The 27865-nt window shown below is 37.9% G+C and overlaps 3 protein-coding genes across 5 annotated transcripts; 2 read left to right on the top strand and 1 right to left on the bottom strand.

Moving 5' to 3' along the window:
* Window positions 1-927: 927 nt before the first annotated feature.
* rpf1 (ribosome production factor 1 homolog) lies at window positions 928-11239 on the top strand. Its single transcript, XM_022217510.2, has 9 exons — window positions 928-1252; window positions 2458-2514; window positions 2653-2733; window positions 2831-2926; window positions 6397-6550; window positions 6673-6755; window positions 7726-7907; window positions 7984-8110; window positions 9570-11239. Exons 1-9 carry the CDS (start codon window positions 1010-1012, stop codon window positions 9609-9611), a joined length of 1065 nt encoding a protein of 354 aa, XP_022073202.2. The 5' UTR covers window positions 928-1009; the 3' UTR covers window positions 9612-11239.
* Window positions 11223-12922, bottom strand: LOC110967801 (guanine nucleotide-binding protein G(I)/G(S)/G(O) subunit gamma-5). Its single transcript, XM_022217512.2, has 3 exons — window positions 12773-12922; window positions 12537-12690; window positions 11223-11493 (listed from the first exon to the last, which is right to left on the bottom strand). Exons 1-2 carry the CDS (start codon window positions 12851-12853, stop codon window positions 12565-12567), a joined length of 207 nt encoding a protein of 68 aa, XP_022073204.1. The 5' UTR covers window positions 12854-12922; the 3' UTR covers window positions 11223-11493; window positions 12537-12564.
* Window positions 12857-26986, top strand: spata1 (spermatogenesis associated 1). 3 transcript variants are annotated; one of them, XM_051947411.1, is made up of 13 exons: window positions 12857-12991; window positions 14749-14961; window positions 15040-15146; window positions 16885-17002; window positions 17102-17155; window positions 18243-18576; window positions 19782-19935; window positions 20017-20068; window positions 21574-21625; window positions 21768-21893; window positions 23230-23405; window positions 26507-26605; window positions 26765-26986. In XM_051947411.1, the coding sequence occupies exons 1-13, from the start codon at window positions 12986-12988 to the stop codon at window positions 26870-26872; spliced, it is 1599 nt and encodes a 532-aa protein (XP_051803371.1). In that variant the 5' UTR covers window positions 12857-12985; the 3' UTR covers window positions 26873-26986. The 3 variants fall into 3 exon arrangements, with proteins under 3 accessions (XP_051803371.1, XP_051803370.1, XP_022073203.2); XM_051947410.1 differs by having other exon boundaries at window positions 21574-21688; XM_022217511.2 differs by lacking the exon at window positions 12857-12991 and having other exon boundaries at window positions 14790-14966; window positions 21574-21688.
* Window positions 26987-27865: the final 879 nt, after the last annotated feature.

Here is a 27865-nt window from a genome sequence, read left to right as displayed (position 1 = left end):
GAGAGGAAAACAGGAAACCCATGCAGTAAAGGACCATGAGCTGGAATCAAACCTGTGTCTCTGACACAGTTCTGTTTATGAATCACCTTCTTAACCAGGTGAGCTATCTGGACACCTTGCTCCAATTTGTTGGACGACATACTAACCTATGATGTTTTTGTCATATTTTGGACCACATACTAAGACATACTAAAAAATTCAAAGTGATCCAGAATCCAGGATCCTTTCCGGATTGCCACCAAAATTAAATCAGCTCTTCCTCTTACCACAGTCTACATCCCCTCAAAATTTCATCTGAATCTGCCCAGGCGTTTTTGAGTTATCTAGCTAACAGACAGACAGACAGACAGACACACAAACGCTGGGTGTCACGTAACCTCCTTGGCGGAGGTAGTAAGACAAAATATTACAAAAATGACACAAAAACGACAACAGCGAGAAACCAAATGACAAAAATGATACAAAAACACAAGCGAGATAAAAAGGAAGCAAAAAGGACAAAAACACGAGACAAATGACAAAAGTCAGAGAAAGAAAAGACAAAAAAAAAACCCAGTAAAAACAAGACAAAATATTACAAAAATAAAACAAAAAGCAGCAAAAACGAGAAACAAAATGACGAAAATGTTATAAAATAAATATACAAACGAGACAAAAAAGTACAAAAAATGGAAACAAAACAACAAAATTGTGAAGCAAATGATAAACGTCAGACAAAGAAAGACTAAAAACAACAAAAGCAGGAAAAATATTTCAAAAATGACACACAATCAACAAAAGCGAGAAAACAAATGACAAAAACGATGCAAAAAACCCCCACAGGCGAGATAAAAAGGAAACAAAAAACGACAACAAAAAGAAACAGAAACCAAACGCTGTGTCTCCTCCTCACCTCCAGGGGGCGCATTTCTTCTTCTTCTCCACACCGACCGATGACTCCGTGAACCCGGAAGTGAACTGACGAACCGACAGACAGCACCACAAACACGTGAGAAAAACAAGACAGAAAATGGACATCACGGAGGTTCCCGTGAGTCGGGACAGCGCCGGTAAGAACAAGAAGAACAAGAAACAGAAACAGAAGAAAAAGAAGAAGAGTCTGGAGGGCGCCGTAGAAGGAAAGGAGACGGAGGAGAAGAAGACGGAGGAGAAGATGGAGGCCTCCTTCCCCCCAACGTTCAGCGTGTCCGAGATAAAGAACAAACAGCGGAGACACCTGATGTTCATGAAGCTGAAGCAGGAGAAAAGAAAGGTAATAAATACGAGCTGCTAGTTTATTAGCTGCAGCTAGCTAGCTAAGCTAACGGAGCTCAATACAGCAAAACTACAATAAAACTCACATTTTAGACTGTTATAAAGCCCAGGTCCGGCTGAAATGATCTACTCCACGGGTGTCAGAGTCATTCTAGTCCGGGTTAATTCCACATTCAGGACAATTTCATCTCCAGTGACCAGTAAAATCACAGCATAATAACCTCAAAATAACCACAACTCCTAACGTTTCCTTTGTTTTAGTTCAATAAAGATCATTCTGACAATGTTCACATTTAAGGAATTATTTTTTAACAAAACATCATGAAGTTTCCAAATAAAAATAAATTCAATCTCGTCAACATTCAGCCTCAGTTTATCATTTACACGTTACAACTTTCAGATCACAGAGTGTCTACAAAGGAACACATTTAGTCATCTGGAACTGAACCAAAGATGATTTTACTCTTGAAAAAGAAAAAAAGACAAAAAACCAACAAAAACAAGACAAAATATTACAAAAATAAGACATGTGACAAAACTGAGACAGAAAATGACAAAAACAAGACACAAAATGACAAAACTGAGACAGAAAAGAACAAAAAGGATACACAAAATGACAAAATATTACAAAAATGACACACAAACACGTGACAAAACCGAGACAGAAAAGAGACAAAAATGAGACAGAAAAGGACAAAAACAATGGACAAGATGACAAATGACACAAACAAGACAAAATATTACAAAAATGACACGCAAACAACAAAAGTGAGGAACAGAATGATAAAAAATGAGACGACACAAAACAAAAAAGTGACAAAAAAACTTACTAAAAAGTTGCAAAAAAATATACAAACGAGAGACAAAAATGACCACAAATGGTAAAAGCCAGACAAAAAACAAGACAAAATGTTACAAAAATGAGACACAAAACCGAGACACTATTTGACAAAAACGAGACAGGGAACGACAAAACCGAGACACAAAATGACAAAGCCATAACAGAAAATGACAAAACCAAGACGTTCCACATCACCTCAGCCTGTTGCCTGGCGACCGGTTCATCGCTGTCATCCAGGATGTTGCTGTTCGACATGCTGACACCCTTTGATCCTTTAGATTTCACTGACATTTGCAACTTTGCTGCTTGTTGACAGTTCAGTGAGCTGAACTTCATTGTATTTTTCTGCTTGGTTATTTCAGCAAAAGATGCAGCTGAAGAAAAAGAAGAAAAAAGAGCGAGAAGCTTTAGGTGACAAGGTGAGTTCTCTCCCAGTTTGTCCCAAATGTTCCAAAGACTACATTTTCTAATTTGTGTTTCAGTTATTTTACCATTAAATTGGGCAAAAGCAGTAATATTAGACATAAATAAGTTTATTTATTCTGTTCCTGATAAAGGCGCCACCAAAGGAGGTCCCCAAGACCATAGAAAACCAGAGAGTGTTCGACGAGACCACGGTGGATCCAGAAGATGAAGAGGTACAAACGGCTTTCAGCTCAGCTTCCACAAATACCTTCAGCTTCTGTTGATGAATTTGCTTTAATTAGTGTTTTTTTGTGCGTGTGTGATGTACAGGTTGCTTTTGATGAGGGAACTGATGAATTTTCTGCCTATTTCAACGGTTTGACGAATCCCAAAGTGCTCATCACGACGTCAGACCGACCCAGAGGGGTGAGAGGCTGCTGCTTTTAAAGATATGGAAATGTTTTTAGTGCTTTTTAATCATTAAAGTAGGAGTCTAGATGTTCACAGAGGTCTAGATGTTCATAGAGGTCTTAGATGTTCATAGAGGTCCAGATGTTCATAGAGGTCTAGATGTTCATAGAGGTCTTAGATGTTCATAGAGGTCTTAGATGTTCATAGAGGTCTTAGATGTTCAGAGAGGTCTTAGATGTTCATAGAGGTCTTAGATGTTCACAGAGGTCCAGGTGTTCATAGAGGTCTTAGATGTTCATAGAGGTCCAGGTGTTCATAGAGGTCCAGGTGTTCATAGAGGTCTTAGATGTTCATAGAGGTCTTAGATGTTCATAGAGGTCCAGGTGTTCATAGAGGTCTTAGATGTTCATAGAGGTCCAGGTGTTCATAGAGGTCTTAGATGTTCATAGAGGTCTTAGATGTTCATAGAGGTCTTAGATGTTCATAGAGGTCTTAGATGTTCACAGAGGTCCAGATGTTCATAGAGGTCTAGGGCTGAGTACCGAACTTTGGTTCTTTAATGGCACCGACCGAAATGTTTCGGTACTAATGAGTATCGAAATAAGCCTCGTCTTTCGGTTCCATGTTCCGGTACTTATCACGTGATTATGATAAAGCAAACCTGTGATTGGCTGTAACATTACACGTGATTGCGGCAAGCCGGAAAAAAGCATGCTGCCCGTTCACAGACAGGTTCCACGTTAGGTACATTGAATTTACTGCAGTTGTTTAGCATGTCGTCGAAGTGGGAAAAGATGCCTCTGAGGTCTAAAACGTGGCTCTACTTTTGTAAAATGGACGCTGTAACAGGAGAACCTGTCTGCGGCTCTGCTCAGCACAATAACCACGGCAGTTCGGCCAATGCAGACAAAGTCTTTTATTCACCACACCGTCTCAATGTAAATAAAACAGTCTCTCTTCCTTGCCTGGCGCTACACCGGACCTCGTCCGGTAAACAGTCTCAGCGTCAGCCGGATCTCCACAGGATCTCGTTCGATAAGCTGCCCGCTCCACCGGACCTCGTCCTGTCCGCTGTCCTCCGCTCGTCCGTTCCCCCGTCCTCTCTGTCCGTCTGTCTTTTGTCCTCTGCTTCAGTCTGTTACTGCCGAGAGAATCAGGTGAGTCTAATTGGTGCCAGCTGCGCTAATTAACCTGACGCTGGTTCCACACACTCTCCTCCACACCTCTCCCCTCTGCAGCTGAGCTCTCCCACGCCCATCGCCACAGACGCCAATAGTGCGCGGTGCAGTATATGCCAAAGCGGGTGGTAAACTCCATCTAAGGCTAAATACCGGCACGAGACCGATAGTCGACAAGTACCTTAAGGGAAAGTTGACAAGAACTTTGAAGAGAGAGTTCAAGAGGGTGTGAAACCGTTAAGAGGTAAACGGGTGGGGTCCGCGCAGTCCGCCCGGGAGATTCAACTCGGCGGGCCAGGGGCGGCCGCTCGGTGCGGGAGGATCCCCTCGCGGGACCTCTCACCGGGTGCGGGCCGTCCCCCGCCTGGCGCATTTCCTCCACGGCGGTGCGCCGCGACCGGCTCCGGGTCGGCCAGGAAGGGTCCGGGCCGAAGGTGGCTCAGAATGTACTGAACTGTACATTGCTTGCAAATGTTCTTTTGCACTGGAAATCACTGGAAAATTAAACTCAAGATGTGAAAAGTAATGTGTAATGCAATTTTCATTCTGTTAGAGTATATATTGTAAAACTGGTATCGAAAAAAGTATCGTTTAGGAACCGGTATCGAAGTGAAGGTATCGGAATTGGTACCGGTATCGAAACTTTTAGATTGATACCCAGCCCTATAGAGGTCCAGATGTTCATAGAGGTCCAGGTGTTCATAGAGGTCTTAGATCTTCATAGAGGTCTTAGATGTTCATAGAGGTCTAGATGTTCATAGAGGTCTAGAGTTCATAGAGGTCTTAGATGTTCATAGAGGTCCAGATGTTCATAGAGGTCCAGATGTTCATAGAGGTCTAGATGTTCATAGAGGTCTTAGATGTTCATAGAGGTCTAGATGTTCATAGAGGTCCAGGTGTTCATAGAGGTCTAGATGTTCATAGAGGTCTAGATGTTCATAGAGGTCTAGATGTTCATAGAGGTCTTAGATGTTCATAGAGGTCTTAGATGTTCATAGAGGTCCAGGTGTTCATAGAGGTCCAGATGTTCATAGAGGTCCAGGTGTTCATAGAGGTCTTAGATGTTCATAGAGGTCTTAGATGTTCATAGAGGTCTTAGATGTTCATAGAGGTCCAGGTGTTCATAGAGGTGTTAGATGTTCATAGAGGTCCAGGTGTTCATAGAGGTCTAGATGTTCATAGAGGTCCAGGTGTTCATAGAGGTCTAGATGTTCATAGAGGTCTTAGATGTTCATAGAGGTCTAGATGTTCATAGAGGTCTAGATGTTCATAGAGGTCTTAGATGTTCATAGAGGTCTTAGATGTTCATAGAGGTCTTAGATGTTCATAGAGGTCCAGGTGTTCATAGAGGTCCAGGTGTTCATAGAGGTCCAGGTGTTCATAGAGGTCTTAGATGTTCATAGAGGTCTTAGATGTTCATAGAGGTCTTAGATGTTCATAGAGGTCCAGGTGTTCATAGAGGTGTTAGATGTTCATAGAGGTCCAGGTGTTCATAGAGGTCTTAGATGTTCATAGAGGTCTTAGATGTTCATAGAGGTCTTAGATGTTCATAGAGGTCTTAGATGTTCATAGAGGTCCAGGTGTTCATAGAGGTGTTAGATGTTCATAGAGGTCCAGGTGTTCATAGAGGTCTTAGATAGAGGTCTTAGATGTTCATAGAGGTCTTAGATGTTCATAGAGGTCCAGGTGTTCATAGAGGTCCAGGTGTTCATAGAGGTCCAGATGTTCATAGAGGTCCAGGTGTTCATAGAGGTCTTAGATGTTCATAGAGGTCTTAGATGTTCATGGAGGTCTTAGATGTTCATAGAGGTCTTAGATGTTCATAGAGGTCTTAGATGTTCATAGAGGTCTTAGATGTTCATAGAGGTCCAGGTGTTCATAGAGGTCCAGGTGTTCATAGAGGTCTTAGATGTTCATAGAGGTCCAGATGTTCATAGAGGTCCAGGTGTTCATAGAGGTCTTAGATGTTCATAGAGGTCTTAGATGTTCATAGAGGTCTAGATGTTCATAGAGGTCCAGATGTTCATAGAGGTCCAGATGTTCATAGAGGTCTTAGATGTTCATAGAGGTCTTAGATGTTCATAGAGGTCCAGATGTTCATAGAGGTCTAGATGTTCATAGAGGTCTAGATGTTGGTGTTCAATGATCCAAAAACAATATCTGAAATAATGACTTGTTTGACATGTTCTGTGTGTCGTCAGTATTTTTTTAGTACTTGGGCTTGATGGGAAACGGTTCTGCTCCATTCACTGATCTCAAACGTTGTCTGTTCAACACGTTGATCTTTCCTTGTCGTGTTTCTCACAGAGGACGATGAAGTTTTGTGAGCAGCTGGCCACGGTCGTCCCAAACTCCCACGTTTACTACAGAAAAGGCCTGCCGCTGAAGAGGATCATTCCTCAGTGCGTCTCCAGGAACTTCACCTACCTCATGGTCATCAACGAGGATCGCCAGACGCCCAGTATCCTCCCAGTTTATGTCTCTGCAGAATGATTGCAGCAGAAGAAAAAAACCTGGTGATGAATGAAGAATGTGAAACTTTGACTTGAGATGTTTTCTCATGTCCTTAACGGTTACTTTAAGATGGTCTGGTTCTCTGTCACCTCCCTGATGGACCGACTGCTCACTTCAAGGTCAGCAGTGTTCGACTACGCAAGGAGATGAAGGCAAGTTTGCTGTCGCTGTCCCATATGACCTCCTCGGAATCAGCAGATTTTTTTATCTACAGTAGCTTTCGTATATTTAATGAAACTGCGCAAAGATTTACCTTCAAACTGTGAATATTTCCAGAGTTCCAGGCCCTTGAAGTCCATACAGGAGAACGTTCCCTGTAACTTTCTCCAGGGGACGTTCTCCTTTCCTGCTTCCAGTCTTTAAGTTTAGTCTCACTTAGAACATTCCAGGTCCTTGAAGTCCATAGAGGTGGGTCCATAAAGACCAGAAAATTGTACAAAACATCTGAAATTTGTCAAAAATGCTTCAAAACCTTGTCTAAATTACTCAAAACTTGACCAACATAACATAAACCTTTCCACAACGATTGGACGCTTGTCTTTAATTAGTAAAAAAAGAACAAAAAGTACCAAAAAAGTCCAAAATCATTTAATGATCATTTAATTATCAGAGTTCTACCTTCATTCTGTGAATATTTCATCGAGGTGGGTCCAGATATGTCACCAGTGATTTTTTTTTTTCATGGATGATGGTGACTCCTGGATGGATTTAAACTGATTTGGTTGCAGTTTTTCTCAGAACTCAAATGTGTTTTTACTCTTAAATGTCATGTGTCTATCTGCTGGACTGATGAACTTCTGAGGCTCAGAAATAATGGAAAGTAACCAGAATTAAAACGGGCACCTCTGTGTACTTCAAGGTCCTCAAACTCTGAAAGTATTCACAGTATGAAGGTAAACATTTGCATAAATATACTGAAGTTAACGTACAAAAAACATAAATCTGAAGGTGTCTGTTGGAAGAAATAACAGATTTTTATTGCAGTGACCTTATAGCATTTTAGCATTTTTAGCCTAGCTTAGCTCCAGGTGTTAGAGGAAACTGACTGAATGCCTTCAAAAAACCCACAGCTGTTTTCTTCTTATGTTGTGTTTCGTGTGTTTAAACACTTTTTTCCTGCAGAGACGAGGTAAAGATCCGACCGAACATTCTCCAGAGGTGATCCTCAACAACTTCAGCACCCGTCTGGGACACACCGTCGGCCGACTGTTCGCCGCGCTCTTCCCTCAGGAGCCTCAGTTTGTGGGCCGGCAGGTCGCCACCTTCCACAACCAGAGAGACTTCATCTTCTTCAGGTTCCACAGGTGAACATCTGGACCAAAGCCGGACTTTTAACGCGTTTAGATCAGATTCGGTAACAATCCCGTTGCTTCTCTGAAGGTACATCTTCAAGAACGAGAAGAAGGTGGGCATCCAGGAGCTCGGACCTCGCTTCACCCTCAAACTCCGCTCTCTGCAGAAAGGAACCTTCGACTCAAAGTTTGGGGAGTACGAGTGGGTGCTGAAGGTGAGTCTTTCTGCTCCTCTTTCAGACGCCAGAAGAGCTTTGATGGTTGAACTCTGCTTTAAATGCAGCTCCTCCACCCAGCCAATCATAACTATCACCTAATTCAGGGGTGTCCAACATGAGGCCTGTGGGCCAAAAGTGGTCCTCCAGAGGGTCCAATCCGGTCCTCAGTGTAAAAATTCCAGAGAAGACATTAACTGCAGATTGTAAATTAGTAAAACTACAAATTTAAAATCATTTCTAGACCATGACAAGTTGTTCTGATCATAAAGTAAAATACTAGATTGTTCTTTGTTCTTTTGTCGTTTTGTGTCTCGTTTTTGTCATTTATCCATTATTTTTTTGTCTCTTTGTTGTGTTGTTTTGCGTCTCATTTTTGTAATGTTTTGTCTTGTTTTTGTTGTTTTTTTGTCTGACTTTTATCATTTGTCTTCTGTTTTTATCGTCTTGTTTCTCATTTTTGTCGTTTTGTCTCGTCTCGGTCACATTTTTGTTGTTTGTCTATTTTTTTGTCGCTTTGTAACTTTTTGTGTCTTTTGTTTCGTGTTGTTTCTCTTTTTTTTTGTCATTTTGTGTCTCATTTTGTCGTGTTTTTGTCGTTTGACCAGTTTTTTTTGTTGCTTTGTAGCTTTTTTGTGTGATTTTTTTTTCTTTTGTTTTGTGTTCTTTTTGTCGTTTTTTTCTGATTTTTGTCATTTTCTCACGTTTTTGTTGTTTCTTGTTTTTTTTTGTTTCATTTTTGTATTTTTTGTCACATTTTTGACATTTTCTCTAAGTTTTGTCATTTTGTGTCTTATTTTTGTAAGATTTTGTCTTTTTTTGTCGTTTTTTTGTCTGACTTGTCATTTCTTCCTTTGTGTCATTTTGTTTGTTTTTGTGTCATTTTCTCTCGTTTTTGTTGTTTTGTGATTTATTTTTGTTAGATTTTGTCTTGTGCTTGTTTTGTCTTATTTTTGTCATTTTTGTCAAATTTTTGTCATTTTGTTTCCTTTTTGTCTCGCTTGTGTTTTTGTCTTTTATTATTTTGTGTTTCACTTTATTTGTTGTTTTGTGTATCATGTGTGTCATTTTGTTTTTTGTCTCACTTTTGTTGTCTACTCTTTTGTCATTTTGTTTGTTGCTTTATTCATTTTTGTCGCTTTGTTGTTTTGTTTTGTGTTATTTCTCGTTTTTTGTTGTCTCATTTTTGTCATATTTTATTTAAATGATGATCTGAAGCATAATATTCATGAAATTTCTTTTTCTTCCTAAATTTCAGGTTGTTCATGATGTTCTGTAGAAAGATAATTCCTTAAATGTAAACATTTTCAGAATGTATTTTTTTCCCCTAAAACAAAGGAACCTTTAGGAGTTGTGGTTATTTAAAGGTTATTATGCTGTGGTTTTACTGGTCCTGAATGTGGAACCTGAACTAAGATGAGTGTAACTCTTCTGCTCTAATTGCTTTGTCTGATTCCAGCGCCATGAGATGGACGCCTGCAGACGGAAGTTCCAGCTTTAAATCCATCGTTCACAGATCAGGATGATCTAGGGAGCTGCAGATGTTTGTGGACTTGTACAGAAAGACTTTATGACGGAGGACGACAGTGAAACGTGGATTATCTTCGTGCTTGTGTTCATATTTTATCTGGGAAAGGTTTTTATAAAGCTACAGTTCTTGTCCAGATCAGGGCTGAGATGAAGGCTGCAGATCTGGATTCTCAGCGTGAACCAGGAGATTCAGAGTCCTGATTCCCTGAAAACTCTTCTAAGAGGGCTGAACTATGAAGCGAGTTTGATCAATGAACAGCTGTCAGACGACGTTGGAGGAAGAAGTTGTAAAGGAGAGCTTTGAAGAATAAATAAGTAAAAGATCATTTGGATACGAAGTGACGTTCCTGCGAGATGAATTAGCTGCTTATTTGTAACCCCCAGCTACACATTAGAGCTCTGAAACTGTTTTTATTCGTTTAAATGTTTGTTTAGGTGTGACACTGTCTCATCATTACGTGGAAATCACTTTAATCCACGTTAAATTAACTGAATATTCTGTGATGACAACCGACAAATATGTTTTAATCAGCTGCAGTACCAGTAGTGTACAGCAGGGGGAGCAGCACATCAGAACCAGGCGTAAACTAACCGTGACGTCACCGTTGGTTTCAATGCTGAGAAAATGAAGCCCGGATTTTCCTACTTCCTGGTCGCCGTTTTGGATTTTTTGGAGCCAGTGACGTCTAAAGCGTCATCAAACAGGCTGGACTGGAGAGCAACTAGGGGCAGGATTGGCTGAGGACTCTCTTATCCCGCCCACATTTTACCGCAGAGGCTTCTGTTGCTGTCCATCAAGTATAGCCACGCCCCCTGGCTCCGCCAACTTTAACGATTTATTTAAAATTCAGTATTGGTTTATTTTAAGATCGGCCACCTGATCTCTCATTTTGACCATGAAAACTAACGGGAAAAGAATCCTGAGCTGTAGAACATCAGTCTATCAAATTTTATTTTTTCCAAAAATGAATTTGGGTCTATGGAGAAAAAGCTTTTTGGAGCCAACCCTAGCGGACGGCGTGATATTGCAAGTTTTTGACACTTCCGGGTTGGCTTCAATTCTGGAGCCAGATGCTACGTCCATTATATATACAGTCTATGATCAGAACCAAGCATCAAAGCGTTTGTGTTCCTGCAGCGATGGGATGTTTACCCCTCTGTAGTTACATTCAGTAGGATCACAAACGAACATCTGAGCTGATAAACCTTCAGCTGAGAATCTTTTACCGTCAAATAAATACGTAAAATCGTCAAGAGAATGAAAGGAGACACAGCTGATTTAAACCTCAAACTCTAAACAAAAACTCCTCCAGAGCAGGTTAGCATCAGTTACCATGACGATCCAGCTGTGCAGTATCAGTTACCATGGTGATAACCGCCCCCATAACATTAAAAACTCAACAGACCTGTAACTGGTTAATCTCTTCCTAGTTCGGCCCTCAGGTCAGTCGGATGTAAACTCACCTGCAGCAGCCAATAAAGTGGGAAAATGTTTCATGTTTAGTTCACGCTGCAGCTGAATCTTCATGATGTTTGACACATTTGTATATTCTCATGTTAATACAAGACGAAGCTCCGAGAGTAAAATGTGGAAATGTCTTTTATTTGTTGTCATCGTTTTAAAAGGCACGTGTGTGTTGATATGGGTTAGCAGAGGTTAAGACACTCACGGTGCTGTGGCAGCACTTTGAAATGTGTGTAGGAGAGTTTACAAAGGCAAGAGTAAAAAAAAAAAAAACAAAGGAATACTCTTAAGTTAGTCTGTTTGGCCCAAATTCCCTAAAACACTCCTGAGACGATTCCAGTCCACGACACTGCAGCCCAGATCCATGAAGCACCACCAAGTCCAAAACCTGCAGAGAGAAGACACAGATTAATAATCAAACACATTTAGCTCACATCTGACAATTTAAGAACCTTTATGAGCTGCTAGAGCAGAGAAGTGAACTAAAATCACAGCTAAGATCAGTAGTTTGGGCTCTAAAATGCCAGAAAAAATGAAAAATTAGCGGGGTTTTTTTTAAAGTTAAAAGAGGAAAAATGTTTTGACCAAACATGTTCAGTTTACTGTCAGAGGAGGAAAGAAAGCAGAAAAGATTCACATTTAAGAAGCTGCTGTCAGAGCATTTAGAGGTTTTTGTCTTCTTTAATAGATTATCAAAACAAATGTAATAGATGACAACTGTTCAATCAGTTCAGAAAACTCTATAATTACTATCTAAACATTTATTTATGAGGGTTTATTTAACGGGCTGCTGGAAAAGAAATGATCTTTTCTGCAGTTGTCCTCAAAATTAACACAAAGAGGAAATAACCAGAAAGACACAAAATACCACAAAGACACAAATTTACCACAAAAAGACACAAAATTACTACAAATATGCCAAAATATTACAAATATGCAAAATTACCACAGAAAGATTGAAAAGTACCACAAAGACACAAAATTAACAAAAAAGGCGCAAAATTGACACAAAATTACCAGAAAAGGATGCAAAGTTACCACAAATATACAAAATTGCCACAAAAAGACTGAAATTTTTTAGTTTTTTGAAACTAGTCTTTGACAAACTTCTAAAATATTAGTGTTCTCTTGTTTTTATGACAAGATCTAATACATTGTTCAGGATTTTTCATCATTTTTAAGAATCAACAAGAATCAGCCACTATGTTGGAGCTAAAGTCACTTTTTAACGAGTGGAAAATTGAATTAAATGAGTTAAACTGGTCCTTAAAAGCTGTTTCAGCTGATAAAAACTGACTGAAACGGTTCATGTAGAACAAACAGGAGGTTAAAAGAGGACAGCTACTTTTATGGACTAAAATCCTTCTGGGCAGAACAGCGGGCAGAGCGCCGAGCTGTAGCCGGACAGAGAGCAGCGGGGGGCGGACTCACGGAGCGGGAGGCCCGGACGGCCGTGATGCTATAGGAAGGAGCAGACTTTCTGCGGTCGGAACGGGTTGTTGCTGGACGACATGCCGGTGAGCAGAGGGTCCTGCTGGGCGTTCTGGAGGCAGAACTGCTGCAGGTCGGCGGCGGCCTGAGACACCTGAAGGAACACCGGAAGTTAAAGTTGAAGAATAATTTAAACAAAGAGCGACGACAGAAACTAAAAACGCCCCAACCGCTACCTTCACTCGGTTTAGTCCGGCCTCAAGGCGCAGCTGCTGGACGATTTTCTTCATCGCCACGATGTTGGACGATCCCGACATTATTGAGGTTAAAGTCGAAGATTAAAGACGAATTAAAAACTTTAATAAAGAGTTCGCTGTTGCTGCTAGCTAGCTAGCTGCTAACTTCTTCTTCTTCCTTAAAGGAGTGTCAGATGGTGCGGCCTTGAAGTGATGCTCGTAAGTTTCATATTTACCAAAAGTCGAAAAATTGCTGCTAACAGTGTTTGTTGTTCCCCGAGAAGTAAAGTAGTGAAAACAGGATTCAGGTCAGAAATCTTAAAGTTTAGGAATTTAGTCATGTGTATTTAAAAGGTTTTTTGAACATTTCATCACAAGCACAGCGGTAGAAAATACGCTGATCTTAATGATGTGGTATAATTCCCACTGTACCCGAACGCAGCATCGTAGTAACTTCGACAACATCTAGCGGTGAAATCTATAATTATTCTGTATTAAATAAGAATAAAAAAATATAAAATCGACTGACAAATGGATTATAAAACATAGAAAAGGAAAGAGAAGAAACTAAATAAAAGAAAAATATGAACTAAATAATAAGTGGCAGAGTGAGTAAAAAAATACGGATAAAGTATGAAGAAAAAACAGTAGAGATAAAAATGCCTAAAAGAGCGAGTGTAAAAATTATATAGATTCTAAATATAGAAAACCAAAATTAAAAAGATAAAAAAATAGAAATGCAATGATTGAAACACTTTACAGAGTAAGTATCAAAAAATGGTCATCTCCATAATTAACAACATCGTAGGCTTAATATTTATGAGCTGAAAGTTGTATTTTATGTGATATTTCTAGGGTTTTAATATTAAAACCCTAGAAATATCACCCTAGAAATATTAAACATTTAACCCTCGTGTCGTCCTGCAGGTCAAATTGACCCGTTTTAAGGTTTGAAATTCACAATGAAACTCTGATGTCCACATTTTTAACATTTTTGGAAGATTTTTTTGGTGGATAAAAAGAGATGGTAAAATGTTCCTTTAAGAGCATTCACAAAAAATCACTTAAAATCCAGTGAAATTCGCTGGCTTTTAAGTGATTTTTATGTGAATGTTCTTAAAGAAAATATTAGAAGTTTTACTGATATATATGTAATCATTTTAGATATTTTCAGGATTTTTTGAAAGAGTTTTACAAATTTTTTAAAAAATATTTACAATAATTTTCTTGCCACATTTGGGGGATTTTTTTATAGAACTTTATATAGAAATTTTTTCATTATTTTTTTGCCATTGTGTCTAATTTTGTGTCTCATTTTTGTCATTTCGTGTCTCGTATTTGCATTTTGTGTCTTTCTTTTGTCTTTTTTTGCATCTCGTTTTTGCCATTTTGTGTCATTTTTATGAATTTCGCTGGGTTTTGGTTAATTTTTTTTGTGAATGCTTCAAAAAAATATGAGAAGTTTTACTGATATATATGTAATCATTTCAGATATATTAGGATTTTTTTGGGAAGATTTTTACTCATATTTGAATATTTACAAGAATTTTCTTGCCAAATTTGGTGGATTTTTGTTTTTAAATAAAACTTTTAAGGGAAATTTTTAAGGAATTAATAGAATTTTCTTCCTGAAGGTTTTACAAATTTTCAGAAATTTGGGGAATTTTTTTAGCTGAAGTTTTTGATATTTTTCAGACAAGGAAACAATATTTTTGGTGTCTGTAAATGAGGACAAAAAGAGGGTTAAACATTTTAATCATTTCCACACTTTTCTAATTCTCCGGACCTTTGACACCTCTGAACATTTTAACTTGTGGTGAATTCTTGGCAGCAGTCTGTTTTTTTCTGCTTGAAAGCTCTTCAGCTGCTGCTCTAAATGTTCCGTATAAACAGGTAATAAAATAACAAACGGACTCCTCCTCCTCCTTCCCTTCCTCTTCCCCCTCCTCTTCCTCCTCTTCCTCCTCCTCCTCCAGAGCAACGCTGCTGGAACTCTCATAAAGAAACTGTTTGATTCCAGCCTCCACAGCGACCAGAGAGACTTCCTAAACAGAAACCCTCTGTCTGCTGAACCAGAACCAGAAGCAGAACCAGAACCAGAACCGGAACCAGACCCAGAAGCAGAAGCATCATGGAACGTTCCTCCTGTGAGTCGGTCAGATGTTCAGAGGACAGGAGACCCTCCAGCTGTAAGGTGTGTTTTCATTCAGCGCTGCAGAGGAACTCGGTCTGCAGGAATCTGATGTTTGTTTGTTTGTTTGTTCCAGCTTGTGGAGCTCCATGTGCTGTACGTTCCGGCCCACCAGTGGAACCTGAAGCTGAACAAAGTCCCAGCAGAAGCAGCAGAAAGCTTCATATCAGCCGGCTTCATCAGGTGACAGAAAGTTTCAGATCCTTTATTGTCGTTTCTTAACACAACGGATTCAAACAGATCTTTAAAACATCTTCATGTCCTCCTGGATGATGTATTTCCTTTTTTTGTTCATTTTTTTTGTCGCTTTGTAACTTTTTTGTCTCACTTTTTGTCTCTTTTTTGTTTTGTTTCATGTCTTTTTATCATTTTTTTTTATCATTTTGTGTCTCATTTTTGTAATATTTTGTCTTGTTTTTGTTGTTTTTTGTATTTCTTTGTTTGACTTGTCATTTTGTTTCTTGTTTTTGTTGTTGTTTTGTGCGTCGTTTTTGTTGTTTCGTTTCTGGCTTTTGTCATTTTTTTGTCTTGTTTTTGTCCATTTTTGTGACACTTTAACTTTTTTGTCTAATTTTTTGTCCCTTTTTTGTTTTGTTTTGTGTCATTTGTCTCATTTTTGTAATATTTTGCCTTGTTTTTGTTGTTTTTGTCCTTTTTTGTTGTCCCATGCTTTTGCCGTTTTGTGTTTCGTTTTTGTCTGGCTTCTGTCGTTTGTCTATTATTTTGTCGTTTTCTTTCTTGCTTTTGTTTTTTGTCTTGTTTTTGTGGTTTGTCCATATTTTTGTTGCTTTTGTAACTTTTTTGTCTAATCTTTTGTTTTATTTCGTGTCATTTCTTTCATTTTTGTTTTGTTGTTGTTTTGTGTTTCCTTTTTGCCTTGCTTGTATTTTTTGTCATTTTGTTTCTCACTTATGTCTTTTTCGTCTCGTTTTTGTTGTTTTCAATTTTTGACGCTTTGTAACTGTTTTGTCTCTTTTTTTGTTTCGTGTCATTTGCCTCATTTTTTTGTCATTTTGTTTCATGTTTTTGTCATTATTTCTCCTTTTTGTCATTTTGTGTTTTACTTTATTCATTGTTTTTGTTGTTTTGTGTTTTTTTGTCTTGCTTGTGTTGTTTGTCCATTTTTTTCATTTTGTGTCTCATTTTTGTAATATTTTGACTTTGTAACTTTTTTGTCTCATTTTCTGTCATTTTGTGTTTATTTTTTGTCTCACTTGTGTTTTTTGTCTTCGTTTTATCATTTTGTGTTTTGCTTTATTTGTTGTTTTGTGCTTACTTTTTGTTGTTTGTGTATTTTTCAGTTGTTCTGGTTTCTTACTTTTGTCATTTTTGTTGTTTTATTTTTCATTTTTGTAATATTTTGTCTTGTTTTTGTTTTATTTTTCATTTTTGTAATATTTTGTCTTGTTTTTGTTGTTTTTTTGTCTTTTTGTCTGACTTGTTTGTCTCGTGTTTTTGTCATTTTGTTTGTCATTTTGTGTTTTTTTTGTCTCACTTGTGTTTGTCTATTTTTTGCTATTTTGTGTCTGATTTTTTTTTTCTCATTTTTGTCCATTTCGGGAGGAATCTTAAGAGATAAAGCTGCTGCTGTGTTTTATTGCATTCTGAGTCCAGGTTGAGTCTTCTGATAAACGTATGCCAACAAACTCATCATGTTTTCAGTTTTTCTTGTGTTCAGGATCAACTCATCTCTTTACTTGAACTTGATTTTTAATAAACATTGAGACTGTTTAATGTATTTTCAGTTTGAATATATTAGATTGAAACTTTATTCTAATAAACTCTAAACTGAATTAAGTTGAACGTTTCAAACATAGATTCAGTTTCTAGTGATTCTGCTCTTTAACAGCTGACTGAATACTGAGCAGAGACCGGCTTTTATCGGCCTGCTGCGGTGTGAACTGATCTGTTTTGTCCTCAGAGTTCATCCTGACGTCTCTCTGAGGACTCTGAGGAGGGACCTCGGCGCTCTGCTCGGCGCCGACGGCAGCATCGACAGATTCTCCTTCCTGAAATGTGTCGGCCGAAGCCTGGCTCTGGTGAGAAACAAAGCAGACGTTTACTGCTCAGACGAGGCTGTAAAAAGGTGTGTGAATGGGAGGAAATGCTCTTTACAACCAGACTGGTGTGTTTTACAGGTCAGAAGCAAACAGGAGAGAGAGCTGAAAGTGAAAACGTTCGCTCCGCCTTATGTGAGTAACCTCAGCTTCTAGATTTGCATTTGTTTTCTGCAGATTGGACATTTATGAAAAATGAAAGTGTATATTTATGGATGGGTCCATATTTCTACTAAAATACAGTCTTTGGTCGGCATTTTACCAACTTTTAAGGCTCTAATGTCAGTAGAATCTGATGTTAGGAAAGTTTGACCAGACAAGGTTCCAGACTAAATGTTGATGTGGACTCGGTAGGAAACAGAACCTCAAACAGAACTTGGTGTTCATAGAGGTCTAGATGTTCATAGAGGTCTAGGCATTCATAGAGGTCTAGATGTTCATAGAGGTCCAGATGTTCATAGAGGTCTAGATGTTCATAGAGGTCTAGATGTTCATAGAGGTCAAGATGTTCATAGAGGTCTAGGTGTTCATGGAGGTCTAGTTGTTCATGGAGGTCTAGTTGTTCATGGAGGTCTAGATGTTCATAGAGGTCTAGGTGTTCATAGAGGTCTAGATGTTCATAGAGGTCTAGATGTTCATAGAGGTTTAGTTATTCATAGAGGTCCAGGTGTTCATAGAGGTCCAGGTCTTCATAGAGGTCTAGTTGTTCATGGAGGTCTAGATGTTCATAGAGGTCCAGGTGTTCATAGAGGTCTAGATGTTCATAGAGGTCCAGGTGTTCATAGAGGTCTAGATGTTCATAGAGGTCTCGGTGTTCATGGAGGTCTCGATGTTCATAGAGGTCTAGTTGTTCATGGAGGTCTAGATGTTCATAGAGGTCTAGGTGTTCATGGAGGTCTAGATGTTCATAGAGGTCTAGTTGTTCATGGAGGTCTAGATGTTCATAGAGGTCTAGTTGTTCATGGAGGTCTAGATGTTCATAGAGGTCTAGATGTTCATAGAGGTTTAGTTATTCATAGAGGTCCAGGTGTTCATAGAGGTCCAGGTCTTCATAGAGGTCTAGTTGTTCATGGAGGTCTAGATGTTCATAGAGGTCCAGGTGTTCATCGAGGTCCAGATGTTCATAGAGGTCCAGATGTTCATAGAGGTCCAGGTGTTCATAGAGGTCTAGATGTTGAGTTATTCTGCTAGAAGTTGCGGTAACGTGTTGACCTGTCGGCAGGCCGTCCAGCCGGAGCTCTACCTGCTGTCCACCCTGGAGGCCGACAGCAGCTCCCAGTCCTTCAGCCCCGACACCAGCAGCAGCTCCCCAGAACCACACATCTACTACCAGCCTCCAGGAGCAGCAAAGGAGCCCGTTAAACTCCCCCACATCTCCCAGTGTTCCCAGCAGGCTCCTCCGACCCCCCAGCCTGAGGAGGAGGATGAAGAGGAGGAGCAGATCTACAGCTCCTCAGAGGGAGAAGGAGAGGATGAGGAGGAAGTTCTGAGCTCCATGAGGAGACCAGTGAAGCTCCAGATTCAAAGACCTCCACAGCCGCTTCCACTGAATAAAGGTCAAATTAAAACTACAAAAAATCTCATTTTCTCTCCCGAATAATCACAGCTCAACAGTTTATTTCAGATTCAGACAAAATTCATTAAATATGTCACTACACCGTCTCAGATTTTGTCCAGAGTTCAATTTTTTTACATTTGGAACCTGAATTCGACCATATTTTGGTTGAATTTAGAATTTCGTGTTTTCAGACCTGTAATTTTTTAGTAATTTCACCTCCAAACAGACATTTTTGCCCAGGAAACCATTTTAACAGTTTAATATTTTCCTATTTTCAACTAAAAAACACAGTCTTTGGTCAACATTGCACCAACTCTTCAGACTCTAACATCAGTAGAATCTGATGTGTGGAAAGTTTGACCAGAAAAAGTTCTAATTTTAAATATTTAGACCTGAAATCTGCCCAAAATTAGTCAGATTTGTCCAAAATGACAAGAACAGATAACTATTGGTCCTTGAAAATGGAAAAAAAATGCAAAATCTTCAAGCACAGGTGGTGTAGTGTCTCCAGAAAGTTCCTCTAAGTGTATATATGTATCTATGGATGGATCCATATTTCTACTAAAATCCAGTCTTTGGTCCACATTTCTCCAACTGTTGAGGCTCTAACATCAGTAGAATCTGATGTGTGGAAAGTTTGACCAGACAAGGTTCCAGGTTTTAGATATTTTAACTTGAAACTTGTCCAAAATCACTTAAAACTCGTCCATAATGACCGCAAAATGACACAAAGAAGACAACAAAACAACAAAAAACCGATACAAAGCAGCACAAATGACAAACAAGACACAAAAAAAGACACAAAACCACACAAAAAGACAAAACAAGGCACTAGATTAATAAAAATTTATATGTATTAGCCCTTGAAAATGGAAAAAACAGGCAAAATATTCAATCCAGGCTGGTCTAGTGTCTCCATAAAGTTCCTTTAAGTGTATATTTATGGATGGATCCATATTTCTGCTAAAATCCAGTCTTTGGTCCACATTTCTCCAACTGTTGAGGCTCTAACATCAGTAGAATCTGATGGTTAAACTTGGACCAGACAAGGTTCCAGTTTTTTTTTGCTATTTTAACAAACTGTTGATGTGATTGATATTAAACAGAAACTGATGTTCACAGAGGTCTAGATGTTGGTGTTTGTAGGTTCTTAGCATTTGCAACTGCAGAACCTGATCTTAAATATTGTTCTACACCCGTCAGTCTTTGCAGATTTACAGCGGTGTGAAGTGGATCCAGCTCAGACGAAGCAGCTGCCAGACAGAGAAGAAACTTTCATGAAGAAGAAACCGAGAGGGAGCAGAGCGGCCGAGTCTCTGGAGGACTCTGGAGATTCAGGATTCTCCCTCACAGACGGGTAACGGATTCACTGTTCGTCACATTCGTCCTCGAAGCTATCCCTGCTGCTCGTTCCTATAACCGGGGGTCTGTTTTACAGAGATGGAAAATCAAACACGCTGAAGTCCATCAGAAACAAACCAACAGCGGGGGTAAAGTACAAAAGAATTCTCCACAAAATCTACCTTTTTTACCTTGTTAAAACGTTCATATGCTGCTTTTTAACACGATGCCACAGCTGAGCATTAAAACTGCAGCGTTTCAGCGACAGAAACAGATTCAGACCTCCAGGGTTCCATAAGTAATGAACCTGAGACATTGTTCTTGTGAGCTTGAGCAGTGTGAAAAGTTGGACCAGAAAAGGTTCCAGTTTTTAGAGATTTTGACTTGAAACCTGCTCAAAATTAGTTAGATTTGCCCAGATTGACAAGAATGGATAATTACTGGTCCTTGAAAATGGAAAAAAGTGCAAAATCTTCAAGAAATAGGTGGTATAGTGTCCCCAGAAGGTTCCTCTAAGTGTATATCTGTGGATGGATCCATATTTCTACTAAAATACAGTCTTTGGTCGACATTTCACCACCTGTTGAGGCTCTAACATCAGTAGAATCTGATTTGGGACAAGTACTGCATGTCAAGACAAGGTTCCAGTCTTTTGCTATTTTGACTTGAAATCTGTCCAAAATTACTCAGATTTGTCCAAAATGACAAGAATGAAAAATTAGTGGTTCTTGAAAATGGAAAAAAGTGCAAAATCTTCAAGCTTTGGTTACCACAAAGTTCCTCTAAGTGGAAATATACGGATGGATCCATATTTCTACCACAATCCAGTCTTTGGTCGACATTTCACCAACTTTTGAGGCTCCTACACTCGTTGAACTTGCCATAGTTCCTTTTTTTGTTGTTAATTAACTTAAAATCTGTCCAAAATTACTCGAAATTTTCCAAAGTGAAATAAAAATGTCCAGAATGACAATAATGAGTACAATCTGATATGTGACCAGTTTTTTGCTATTTTGACTTGAAACCTGCCCAAAATTAGTCAAATTGGTGCAGACTGACAAGAATGGATCATTATTGGTCCTTGAAAATGGAAAAAGGTGCTAAATCTTCAAGAATAGATGGTATTGTGTCCTCAGAAAGTTCCTTAGTGTCTATATAGTTTAGTGTAACATGGAATAACCTACAGAACAGTCTGAATCTTTGATCAAATCAGATGTAGTACAAACACAAACCAGAAATATTCATAGGTACTAAATATAGAAATAACAAGATCAAGTGTGAAGTATAAATGTACTAACTTTACCTGTTAATAATTTATTATTGTTACTGTAGGTTCTTATTTTTGTGCCGACATCTTTAATTTTCTAACTCTATAAATGTAAATGCAGCCTCCTCATGTTGATGTTCTCTGAGTTTGAATGGAGGAAATAACACTGACGTCACTTTAAGGCAGTAAAGGATCATTTTCATGGATAATAAATGCAACTTTGAGACACAGAGATGAGTTTTCTGGACACTAAATCAGTCTTAAAACACTCCTCGGCTCGTTTACTTCAGTCTTGTAGTGATGGAGGTTCTTCTGTAAAGTCCTGGTTGTTCTACGGTCTGCTACCATAAACTCAAACCCGCTAAAAGTCTGTGTGTTTGTTTTCAGGTGACAGGAGGTCCAGCTGTGCTTTCTCGGCCCGTTCGCTGCTCGTCTCCAGGTCCGGACTCTGCTCTGGTTCCCCATAAAACGGCCGCTTCTCTGGTCTTTCACACCGTAAACAGTAAGACGTCACGCTGGACGCACCCTCAGGCTTCACGCTAGTCGTCTTTAACACAACCCACTCGTTTTGTCTCTGCAAGGAGAGGAACTGATCGAGGAAATCAAGCTGGCGAGGGAGGAGAGGAAGCAGCTGGAGTGGACGAGACAAGAGCTGCTGAGGAAGGGGAAGGACCTGTTAGCCCAGAACCGCCACCGCAGGAACCAAGGTGGAAAAAAACCTGAAAAATCTGCAAATCAAAGTTGATTTTAACCCCTTCGTGATTGTACGGCTGCAGATTTGGTTGGTTTTCATATTTTTGCACTGCAAAAGCTCAACATCTTACCAAGTCTGTTTGTCTTATTTTCAGTCAGAATGTCTCATCACATTGATTTAAGATAAATTCACTTAGCAGTGACATTTCAGCAGAAGGAGGGACTTGTTTTAAGACAACGCATCTTAAATATCTAGTTATGTCAAAAAATGTTGAAATGATCTTGTTTTGAGTTGAATTTCACAAGAAAACTCAGAATAAGTTTAACCCTTGTGCCGTCCTGCAGGTCAAAAGTGAAACGTTTTAAAGTTAGAAAATGAGGGAGAAAATATATTTTCACAGTGAAGCTTCTGATGTCCACATTTTCAACATTTTTAGGAAATCTTTGAATATTTTTTGGTGGAAAAAATAAATGTTAAAAATGTTTCTTAAGAATATTCACAAAAAGTCAACCGAAGTCCAGAGAATTTCACTGGATTTTGGTTGATTTTTTTTGTGAATGTTCTTAAGAAAATAAGGAAAATATTAGAAATTTTACTGATATATATGTGATCACTAGATATTTTTAGGATTTTTTTTGAAGATTTTTACTAATTTTTTATAAATATTTCCAAGAATGTTTTGCCAAATATGGGGGATTTTTTGAAATATAACTTTTAAGGGAAACTTGGAAGGAATTATTGCAATTTTCTTCCTGAAGTTTTCCAGATTTTCAGAAATTTGTACATTTTTTTGCTGATTTTTTGGATTTTTTTTCAGACGAGGAAACAATATTTTTTGGTGCCTGTAAATGAAGACAACAGGAGGTTTAAAACATCTCAAATCAGGAGGTTACATGAAAGCAAAAATCTGTTTTTGAGTGAAAAACTACTTTTTTTTTAGCATGTCTGGCTCATTTGAAGACACCAAAGCTTGACAATCCTGTTAAAATAGAGCCTAAAATAAGTTTTCCCAGCCAATTTTAAAATCTCAATATTCTAAATATCATATTTTATTTTAAGAAATCTTGCCAAGTCATTTTTCATTTGTTCTATTGGCAGATTTTTTTCACTTATTTCAAGATAAAAGTTCCTTTAAATAAGTTTTTTTTTTCTTGTTTTGAGAGGAGCATTTTTTCAGTTTTGCTGCATTTGAACGTTGATAAACTCGACACGCACGTTGGCTAAACAACATTATTTTTATGTCCAGACTGAAAATATGATATTTTGGAGCATTTTTAAAGACAGAACGAAGCTCGGGAAGTTCTGAAAGTGACTAAATTTTGTCTTTTTTGTTGGTCTTTAACCTGAAGCTCGGGACAGCTGGAAGAAAAAATACTTTGAAACCAAAAAGGCCACGGCACCGCTGGAGGACAACCTGAGGACCTTAAGACAAGAACTGGAGACGTTTTACCACAAACTCCTTCACCAGCTCCAGGCCAGAGACAGCCGAGGGAAGCCGAGGCGACAGGGAAGGCCGTCAGTGAAAGTACGTCAATCAGTTAATAACGGCTAACGATCCTCAGAATCAGCTGATTATGTTTGTACAGGAAGTATTTAAGGAGGAAATGCAGAATTAGGGTGTTATGGGAACGTTGGCATTTTCACCCGTTTTACTTTTTTTCCATTATTTCTGAGCCTCATAACTTCATAAAGACAAGGCAGAAAAACACATTCAAGTTCTGTTAAACACAGCAACCAGATCAGGTTTACACCACAGTCTAAAGGTTAAATCTGAAACTTTGAGTAATTTTTACCATAAAAAGATACAAAATCACCACAGCAATTGGCAAAAAATACCCCGATGACTCCAAATCACCACTGAAATTACCCCCAAAAGATGCAAAATTACCAGAAATAGACACAATAGTTCCTCAAAAAGATGCAAAATTACCAGAAAAAGACACAATAGTTCCTCAAAAAGATGTAAAATTACCAGAAAAAGACACAATAGTTCCTCAAAAAGATGTAAAATTACCAGAAAGAGACACAATAGTTCCTCAAAAAGATGTAAAATTACCAGAAAGAGACACAATAGTTCCTCAAAAAGATGCAAAATTACCAGAAAGAGACACAATAGTTCCTCAAAAAGATGTAAAATTACCAGAAAGAGACACAATAGTTCCTCAAAAAGATGCAAAATTACCAGAAAGAGACACAATAGTTCCTCAAAAAGATGTAAAATTACCAGAAAGAGACACAATAGTTCCTCAAAAAGATGCAAAATTACCAGAAAGAGACACACTAGTTCCTCAAAAAGATGTAAAATTACCAGAAAGAGACACAATAGTTCCTCAAAAACATGCAAAATTACCAGAAAAAGACACAATAGTTCCTCAAAAAGATGTAAAATTACCAGAAAGAGACACAATAGTTCCTCAAAAAGATGCAAAATTACCAGAAAGAGACACAATAGTTCCTCAAAAAGATGTAAAATTACCAGAAAGAGACACAATAGTTCCTCAAAAAGATGCAAAATTACCAGAAAGAGACACAATAGTTCCTCAAAAAGATGTAAAATTACCAGAAAGAGACACAATAGTTCCTCAAAAAGATGCAAAATTACCAGAAAGAGACACAATAGTTCCTCAAAAAGATGTAAAATTACCAGAAAGAGACACACTAGTTCCTCAAAAACATGCAAAATTACCAGAAAAAGACACAATAGTTCCTCAAAAAGATGTAAAATTACCAGAAAAAGACACAATAGTTCCTCAAAAAGATGCAAAATTACCAGAAAAAGACACAGTAGTTCCTCAAAAAGATGTAAAATTACCAGAAAGAGACACACTAGTTCCTCAAAAACATGCAAAATTACCAGAAAAAGACACAACAGTTCCTCAAAAAGACACACAATTACCAGAAAGAGACACAACAATACCGCAGAAAGACACAATAGTTCCACAGAAAGGTGTAAAATGACCAGAAAGACACAAAATCACCACAAAAAGATGCAAAATTATCATGAAGATTAAAAATTGCTGCAAGAATGGATGGATGGAAGGAGGATGGATTATCACCCCAAAAAGGGTCAAAACGACACAAGAAGGGCTAAACTTAATTTTTCATCCATTCAGGTGCCACAATAAAACTGCACTGCAAAAAGTCCAAATCCTACCAAGTTTTTTTGTCTTATTTTTAGTCATAATGTCTCATCCCATTGATTTAAGAAAAATTCTCTTAACAAGTGACATTTCAGCAGATGGAGGGACTTGTTTTAAGACAACGCATCTTAAATATCTGGTTAAGTCAAACGATCAGGAAATGATCTTGTTTTAACCCTCATCCTACAGGTCAAATTGACCCGTTTTAAGGTTTGAAAATGTGGGAAAGATATTAATTTTCACAGTGAAAACTTCCACATTTTCAACATTTTTTGGGAAATTTTTTGAACATTTTTGATAGAAAAAATAAATGTTAGAAAAAGTTTCTTTAAGAACATTCAGAAAAAAATCAACCAAAATCCAACGAAATTCACTGGATTTTGGTCGATTTTTTTCTTCAGAGAATATCAGACGTTTTACGTATAGATATGGAATCACTTTAGATGTTTTTAAGATTTTTTTCTAAGATTTTTATTCATTTTTAAAAATATTTACAATTTTTAAATATTTTTTGTTTTAAACATTTTTATTTCTTGCCAAATTTGAGGATTTAAACAAAAAAAATAAACATGTAAGAGAAAATTTTAAGGAATTTTCTTCCTGCAGGTTTTGCAAATATTTATAAATTTGGGGAATTCTTTGCTGAATTTTTGAATGTTTTTTAAACAAGGAAACAACATTTTTTGACGCTATAAATGAAGACAACAGCAGGGTTAAGACACCAAAGCTTGACAATCCTGGTAAAATAAAGTATAAAATAAGTTTTCTCAGCTAATTTTAAGATCTCAGTATTCTAAATATCACATCTTATTTCCAGAAATCTCACCAAGACATCTTTAACTTGTTGTATTGGCAGATTTTTTTCACTCATTTCAAGGTGAAAGTTCCATGAAATAAGTTTTTTGTTCTTCTTTTTTCCAGTGTAAATCTTGTTTTTGTTCATTTTCTTCGATAACTTTGAGCATCAGTATTATGGGATGTGTCGTGTGACCAGTGTAACGTCTCTGACAGAGTCCTACAAACAATCATTGGTTCCCTGGATGTGTTTCTGTTTTCTGATAATTCACCAGAGAAAACTTTACAAAGCGACTTCTGGGTAAACTTTAAGGCTGCACCACAGTGAACACTCAGTCCTGACAGTGAAGCACGGAGGTGATAATGTGATGATACAAGGCTGGAGAAAGCTTTGAAAAGGGACTTCTGGGTAAACTTTGAAGGCTCACATCAGCATGGTGGTCAGAGCAAGTTGTAGACGATGAAAGGAGCATTTTTACCAACATTTTATACCAGAATCATCTTATTGACAGGATTTACTTTGAGGCAAAATCTGTTTAATATAAGCACATTTTAACGTTCACAAATGAAGCACTTCTGTCGACTTTTAACATTACATGCCCACAGTCACTCTATGGCCTTTAGCTTCAAATGTTACATTTTGTTCACTGCTTATCAGGAAAAAAATGAAAATGAACTACAATTATTTCAGAACGAGCTCATCATTCAGATCATGACGGAGAGCTACGAGATCGACAACCTGAGGAGGAAAGTAGAAGATGCAAAGATGAAGCTGGTCACGGAGATGAAGGTAAATCTTTTTCCTGTTTCACCCTAAACAAGTCCAGAACCAGCTGATGAGTCAGTGGGAGGACGCTGAACCCCTCACTGGTTGTGTTTGTGTTTTCTTTCTTTCTCACTGGTTGTGTTTGTTTGTTTGTTTTTCTCACTGGTTGTGTTTGTTGTGCAGCTCAGGAAACAGGCGGCCGCCGAGCTGAGAGCCCTGAAAGCTGAACTGGCTCAGAAGAAGAGTCAGTCGTCTCATCCTGGACCGACGGGAAACACGAGACGAGTTTAAACGCAGCATACATGATGCTGAAGGAGTTGATTTATGCTGTTCAGTATTTGGTTCTTTTTGAAACTGTAAGCCATCGCTTTTCCTCGTTTTCTAATTAAACTGCTGATTTATGTCCGTCTTTGTCTTGTTGCTCGCAGGAGAAACTTCATAACATCACACCGCAAAAACTACAACTTACCAAGTCTGTTTGTCTGATTTTCAGTCAAAATGTCCACTTAATTTAAGATAAATTCACTTAAGAAGTGACAGTTCAGCAACATAGAGGGACTTGTTTTAAGACAACGCATCTTAAATATCTCATTAAGGCAAACAATCTTGAAATTATCTTGTTTTGAGTTGAATTTTACAAGAAAACTCAGAATAAGTTTAACCCTCATGTCATCCTTCGGGTCAAATAAACCCGTTTTAAAGTTTGAAAATGTGGGAAAAAGAAAAAAAAATCACAGTGAAACTTCTGATGCCCTCATTTTCAACATTTTTTTGACTTTTGAACATTTTTTGATGGAAAAACAGAAATGTTAGAAACGTTTATGAAGGTTTACATAAAAAAATCAACCAAAATCCAACAAAATTCTCTGGATTTTGGTTTGATTTTTTATGTGAATGTTCTTAAAGAAAATAGAAGTTTTACTGATATGTATGGAATCACTTTTAGGATTTTTTTGGAAGATTGTTACTCATTTTTTGAAAATATTTACAAGAATTTTCTTGACAAATTTTAGGTTTTTTTTATAGAACTTTAAAAGAATTACTTCTTGTTTTTGCCATTGTGTCTCATGTTGTCTCGTTTTCATCATTTTGTGTCTCATTTTTGGTGCTTTGTGTCTCATTTTTGTCATTTTGGAAGATTTTTATTCATTTTTTTGAAAAATATTTACAATTCTCTTTTTTTAATGTTATTTCTTGCCAAATTTAGGGATTTTTTCTTAAAAATAAAACTTTTAATTTTTTAATGAATTTTCTTCCTGAAGATTTTGCAAATTTGTATAAATT

Source organism: Acanthochromis polyacanthus, chromosome 4, assembly GCF_021347895.1.
Source record: "Acanthochromis polyacanthus isolate Apoly-LR-REF ecotype Palm Island chromosome 4, KAUST_Apoly_ChrSc, whole genome shotgun sequence".
In the NCBI taxonomy this organism is placed as follows: Eukaryota; Metazoa; Chordata; class Actinopteri; family Pomacentridae; genus Acanthochromis; species Acanthochromis polyacanthus.
Note: the sequence above shows the minus strand (reverse complement) of the source record. Positions and strands in the feature narration are given on the sequence as shown.

Bases quoted from the DNA above. Each gene is read 5' to 3' on its own strand.
- rpf1 (XM_022217510.2), top strand. From the start codon at position 1,010: ATGGACATCACGGAGGTTCCCGTGAGTCGGGACAGCGCCGGTAAGAAC. The intron at 2,515-2,652 runs GTGAGTTCTCTC...TTCCTGATAAAG, and splicing joins GAGAAGCTTTAGGTGACAAG to GCGCCACCAAAGGAGGTCCC. The intron at 7,908-7,983 runs GTGAACATCTGG...GCTTCTCTGAAG, and splicing joins ATCTTCTTCAGGTTCCACAG to GTACATCTTCAAGAACGAGA.
- spata1 (XM_051947410.1), top strand. The intron at 19,936-20,016 runs GTAACGGATTCA...TCTGTTTTACAG, and splicing joins GGATTCTCCCTCACAGACGG to AGATGGAAAATCAAACACGC. The intron at 21,689-21,767 runs GTAAGACGTCAC...TGTCTCTGCAAG, and splicing joins GGTCTTTCACACCGTAAACA to GAGAGGAACTGATCGAGGAA.
- LOC110967801 (XM_022217512.2), bottom strand. From the start codon at position 12,853: ATGTCGGGATCGTCCAACATCGTGGCGATGAAGAAAATCGTCCAGCAG. The intron at 12,691-12,772 runs GTAGCGGTTGGG...GTGTTCCTTCAG, and splicing joins CCGGACTAAACCGAGTGAAG to GTGTCTCAGGCCGCCGCCGA.